Source organism: Otolemur garnettii, unplaced genomic scaffold (genome assembly GCF_000181295.1).
Source record: "Otolemur garnettii isolate 467f Iridium unplaced genomic scaffold, OtoGar3 scaffold00011, whole genome shotgun sequence".
Taxonomy (NCBI): Eukaryota; Metazoa; Chordata; class Mammalia; order Primates; family Galagidae; genus Otolemur; species Otolemur garnettii.
The window spans coordinates 2,800,367-2,806,389 of record NW_003852406.1 but is presented as its reverse complement, the minus strand read 5'-3'; the positions used below and the strand labels follow the sequence as shown (position 1 = coordinate 2,806,389).

At 40.5% G+C, this 6,023-nt stretch overlaps 1 protein-coding gene across 1 annotated transcript in view; it reads left to right on the top strand.

Annotated features, from left to right (window-relative positions):
* ATP8B4 (ATPase phospholipid transporting 8B4 (putative)) overlaps nucleotides 1–5,468 on the top strand; it is a 240,815-nt gene extending 235,347 nt beyond the window's left edge. Inside the window, exons 27-28 of the mRNA XM_023509982.1 lie at nucleotides 2,174–2,304; nucleotides 4,032–5,468. Coding sequence (XP_023365750.1) covers nucleotides 2,174–2,304; nucleotides 4,032–4,313 — 413 coding nt within the window. The 3' untranslated portion in view covers nucleotides 4,314–5,468. The remainder of the gene's footprint in view (nucleotides 1–2,173; nucleotides 2,305–4,031) is intronic.
* Nucleotides 5,469–6,023: the final 555 nt, after the last annotated feature.

The following is a 6,023-nucleotide window of genomic DNA, read 5'->3' as shown; positions in this document are numbered from 1 at the left end:
TATATACTGATAAAGTACTCAGTATGTATCCTGGTACATAGCACTTTTTCAATAAATGTCAACTGTGATAATAGTGATTATTATTATTTAAGTAAATGTGGCTTGATTGATTGTTGGGGACATTGCAGAGGAATTTGAATGTCAGTTGAGTAGCAAAGGACTCCCTAAAATCTTGAGATTCTATTATTCTACAAAGAGTATACATCTGATCTCTGTATATAGAATACTACTATTGCACTCCACATTTCAAAATGACTCCCAGCAAAATTCACTGAGCTTTACACAAGAAAATCGTTAACATATTTTCTCAGAGGTTTTGAAATTTCTAGTGTGTATGAAATAAGTTGGTAAGTGATGTTTCTGAGTTCATCCTAACAAATGGGAAGGATGCACAGTGACAACTGAAGACTGAAAGACTGAAATTTGCATGCACTATTTAGGGAACTCAGTCTAGAAGAACAGTTCTTAGAGAACTGATTTATGTAGGAAAAAAATAGGACCACAAGAACCCCAATAAGGTTATAAGGTTAGTACAGTTACATATTTACATTTTTGAAAAATGCACCTGAAATTATAATTTCATTGAAATGTACACATACACTTAGGAATATTGTTCTTCATTCAATGATTGTCCTTACCTGCATGTACATGGCAATCTTTAAATTGCACCATTGTTACCATGTATTGTGAATACTTTGCTTACCAGATTCCAACCATGTAGGGACAGGTGGATTATAAAAAAGAATAAGCATATCAGGAAACAAAGGCACTAAATCTATTTTTAAGTTTTTGACTTTTGTTTTATTTTTGGTTGCCAATTCTGAAAGTTCAGTGCATTGATTAGAAGACTTCTGGTCTTCAGAGAGCATTCTAACTTGCATAATGAGACTGGAATGCTTCAACTGGGGAGAGTAGTGTGTGTGGGGAACACTCTCCTCAGCTAAGCACATGCCATTCCGGGAATTAATTACTAAGCTCCAATGAGATTTTTCAAAAGTTAGATCAACATTGGGGTTTCAGAAAAAAATATTTTTTCCTTAGTAGCTAGCAGCAAACAGGAGTGTGGTTTTAAAGTGAAGCATGTTTTTTTCCAGCCATGCCTGGGGGTACTGAGTTTAAAGGAGCTCAAAGAGACCTGTAATTTATTCAGTCAAGTTTGTTTCTGCCCATGGCTGAAGGCAACTGGAGTCAGTTGCTCTTTGCTAGGCAGAGTCTACCCTCAAAAGCCAGGAAAAACAGACAGAACAATCAGCGGCCAAGCCCTCATACCCAAAGCCCATTTGAACGGTGTTAACACTTTAGCCCTGGGAGACGGGACCTGGATAATTAGGAGGTGTCATGATAAATCCCTAAAAACTGAACAGGAACAAAAGTTTATTTTGATGATACGAGTGGGGTTGGCATCTTCTTGTGGAATTTATCTGTCTGCATTATTGATCCTTATTGCTTTGTTAAACAAACATTGAGGCATGTGTGGTGTGAGGATGAAGTAAGGAAGCTGGCTTCCAGCTTAGAGATGAGTTTCATTGTCCTGTTGCCCTAGCGTGTAGGAGGGCTCATCAGCAGTCTACTGGTGAGGAAGGTGCCCTTTTCACAAACCCAGGAGCCTCTGTAATCTCCTGGAAGCTCTGGGAACCAGGGGAACATCAAAGAGATAGCAAATCCCTTTAAGGCAGGTTTTCTGGGTCATTCCCTGGAATTTAAGATTGACTCTACAGTGGATAAAGCTTACCTTTTTTTGTGGCATAGCTAGTCAACAAGACCATTATTTGAGACTGTACCAGAATATTTATTATACAGGAGAATTCATAAGGCTAAATGTGCCTTTAAAAAATAATGGTTGCTTTGTAGCTAAGGGATCTTGAGGCTGGAAGAGAGGTCTGTGCTTCATGAGTGAAGCTGGACTGAGCCTGGGTCAGAGAATTTTTGGTTCATGCTGGCAATCTCCAAGTAAGTGACCAGGCCACTAAGCAGTTCCCAAAGGTGATCTTTCCACTTTTCCCTTCTCATCCCCACTAAACATACAGTATCCTGGGAATACATTTAGTGGTTCTCCTTGGGTAATCCAAACCTCATGATTTCAAGAAAGACCTCATAGGAACAGACAAAAAGCCTATTGATTCATAATTCACTTCTATTTATAACCTCAGTGCGTATTTTTCTTCAATGATAGGAAATGCACGGCATTCCTTGACCCAGAAGTGCATCTGGCTTGTTATTCTCTTAACAACAGTGGCTTCAGTTATGCCAGTGGTGGCATTCCGATTTTTGAAGGTGGATTTATACCCAACCTTGAGCGATCAGGTACGTCTCAGTTGATGAGTGCTTAGAAGCCAGCTCTTGGCTCTTGGAATTGTATCCTTCTGCCTGGACTGGAAGCTCAAGAGGGGCTTATGAAATTCTCATAAGCAAACACCCTTGGGTCGGTGGGACCACATCAGAGTAGATGGGTCTGCCCACATCTTGAGGGTACTAGTCCTGAGTGCCAATAACGAGAGATGTCTAGACTAAATGTGTGTGTGTGTGTGTGGTGGGGGTCATAAGTTCAAGTTAAGGTGGGTATTTTAAAAAGCTGACTTTTAAAAAGGAAGCCCACTGGACCATTGTTCCAAAAGAGAGGCAGCTATGGGGAAAGTGATTGACTTGAGGACAAGTAGAGGGTAGAATATAAGAGAGACAAGCAAGGTGTGGGTCAAGGGGCTCAACATTTTTGTAGAAACACAGCAGATTCAGAAACATGGGAAGAGGTTGCCTTCTGAATGGATGAAGAAAGGGAACAGCAGTGTGAGGGATGGGTCAGGAGATAGAAAGTTAGCAGGAAAATAGGAAGAACACGTGATAGAAATAACTAAACTAGGGAAGTAACAGAACGTATTTCAGTGCTTCATGGAAGGGGCAGTGAGCAGGACAGCGTCACGTGGGCCAGGGCACAGATTAAAGGAGAGAAGGAGAAAGAAAGAGGAGATATACACATGTCTTTGTAGCCATGTCACGAGAAGGGGTACAGTGTTGCTGGGGTGAGTGGGAACAGGCCAAAGCTGCTGAGAGGAAGTGAGGCAGAGCTGTTTTTACTGTGATGACCCTCCCATTATGGGACCAAAGGAGGAAAAGATTCCTTCCGAAAAGATTCACAGTGTCCCTAGTCACATCTGTCCTCTCTCTGTGGCCCTGTGAGCTCATTCTGATAGAGACCCAGAAAATTAAGGGTGAGCTGAAGGAAGGAAGAGGTTGCTCATTTTTCTATGAGCTGACTGCGAGCTTCTATGAGCTGAAGGAAGAGGTTGCTCATTTTTCTTTAAGCCTGACATGAGCTTCTGCTTAACAGCTTTCTCCTGACGCAAAAGTCAGACTCAAGCCATTTGCCAAATCAGAGGACAAGGTCTTTTACAGTAAACCTCAGGTTTTTCTCTCCTTGACATTACAGGGAAGTGAAAGAAGTTCTGGAACACTCCCCCCCCCCCATACTGCTGGGCATTTAAAGAAGCCATGAATCCCCTACTCCCCAAATTAATCAAAACCCTGAGAGCCTCATGATACCTTGACCTATAATAAAAGTTAAAAATTTCTGACTCTTATGTCCTATATTTTCTCTTAGTCCAGTTACTGATAACTGTTGGATCCAGAGAAAACCTAAAAGAGAGGGGAAGGGCAGTTTTGGGAGAACAAGACTATAAATTGTTGTGGGGAGATAGTGGTGCATGTTAGAAAGTCTCTCTGTGCAACCGTGTCCTTCTGTATCTTTAAGATGCATAAGATGAAGACAATAATGAAATTTGTCTGGAGAATTCTTGTTTACTTAATAGCCTCTTGGTAGGAATAAAAACTGACTAGTGCCCCAGTGTCTAGTGAGATCTTCCGGGTAGAAGATTTCTTAGGGTTTTATGTTTAAAACCTCCTTTTGCAATGAAGGTGACTATTTTGTCATCGTTAATGTTGTTCTGACTGAAAAGGCTTTCACTTTACAAAGTGGCCCACTGCCTGGAGTCTGACGTGTGGATGTGTCATCTCACCCCGGGTCTTTTCCTCTCCAGATCCGCCGGTGGCAGAAGGCTCAAAAGAAGGCAAGACCGCTAAGTAGCCGAAGGCCTCAGACCCGCAGGTCAAGCTCAAGAAGATCTGGATATGCTTTTGCTCACCAAGAGGGCTATGGAGAGCTTATCACATCTGGAAAAAATATGCGAGCTAAAAATCCACTGCCAACATCAGGGTTGGAAAAGACACTTTATAATAGCACTAGCTGGATTGAAAATTTATGTAAGAAAACCACAGACACAGTGGGCAGCTTTAGCCAGGATAAAACAGAGAAACTGTGAGTCAAGACGAATTTGAACTATACAGTTATCTTTTCACTTCAGGTGGAGCTGAAAATTCAGCTGGCTCGAGTTTGGGAGCCGGAGCTAGAGGTGGGGCAGGTTGCCCCACTTGATTTCAACCTGTGCCAGACAGCTGCCAGTGCCTATCACGAAGGGGTGTGCTCTACAGAAAACTAAGCCAGATGGTCACTGTCTAATTTGTGATTTGGTCAACAAAATCCTCACAGTACAAGCACAGTTTTTTTTTTTTTTTAAATCAACCTAGATACCAATTAACCTGAATTTCAAAATCTTATTTATGGAGAAAAACTTGTAAATTTGTGTAGACATTGAATGACTACTCAGGTAGACAAAAGGATGCCTCTCAAAGGTATATATCCAAGCTGAAAAGCATGCTGGTTGACAGATAGACACGTCTGTGGAGGAGCAGCCTTCCCCAAGGTACACTTTCAAGATTTAGAGTGTGTACTATGGTACTTTCACGCTATGAGTTGGGTGTCACTATTTAGTCTTGACGTCCACCTGCCTGTTCATACAGGACAGCAAATCACTTTCATGCTTGGAGAATAGAAAAGCATGTTTGTATCTTCATTTTTCTACCAGTCTAGGGACAAAGTAGACTGAGTATCTTTACAGCTGGGTCAGCCGGTAATTTGGTCAGTGTAATTCAAAGAGCTCTCAAACTAAAGGCACAAGTTCATGAAATGTCAAAGAGGGGCTCTCTATGAAGTATTCTAAACACTTTTCAATGGCTTTTGTAACTTCAGCAGTAATTTGCTGAGCATCACACAGACCATGAATGGAATCAGCAAAGCATTGAAATTTCACATTTTGATAGTATTCTGTATCACCTTCAACATTTCCGGTTTTAAAAACTTCAGAACTGAAACCAGACGAATTAATAAACATCTTTAATTATTATATCCTCAGATCTAGGTCATTTAGAGTTAGTTGCTTTTGATACTTAGCTGTCATATTTAGAATTCAACATACATGGAGATGAGGTTGGTTTTTTAGAAATATTTCCGCTCAAGTTTTCAGACCACGTGTGAGTCACCAGGGTATTTCTTATAAAACAATTCAGGCAGATGTGTGTTTACCTCCCTGTTCTGTTGCTTTTTACCTCTATAACCCTAAGCAGGTAATGCGCCTTCTCTGAGACTCAGTTTCTTCCTCTGTAAAATGAGGATTTATTACCTACCTCATGTGGTTGTTCGGTGGTTGTGAAAACATAGATTCTCAAATCATTAAAAGCATTATTCTCAGACAAATAGGTGAATTAAGTTCCAGTTGATTTAACTGCAGAATAACAGAAGAATTTCAAAAGAATATAAAGAATTGGAATTTAAGCAATCAGGGGGAAGATGGATGACATGAGATTGCCAAGTTAAGATATAAAACTGGTTAGTGTCCTACAGAGACACATAATGCAACTATAACCTTGGAGATAAATTTCTGTACTAGAAAACAGAAGTAAAGTATCCTGCCTTATGGTTTACTACAAATAAAGCTCCAAGTCTACAGCGTCCTTATTCTTGTCCCTATTAAATTGTTAGTCAAACAAAGTTGCATTTCCCAAGAGAGTCAGATGACCCTTGAGTGGGCTTGATGCTTATTGGGCTATGTGATATTTATATAGGCCGATCTTCTTTTTTTTCCCCTTAATTCCCAAATCTGGGATCATTTTTCCTGAATATGATTTCAAATGAG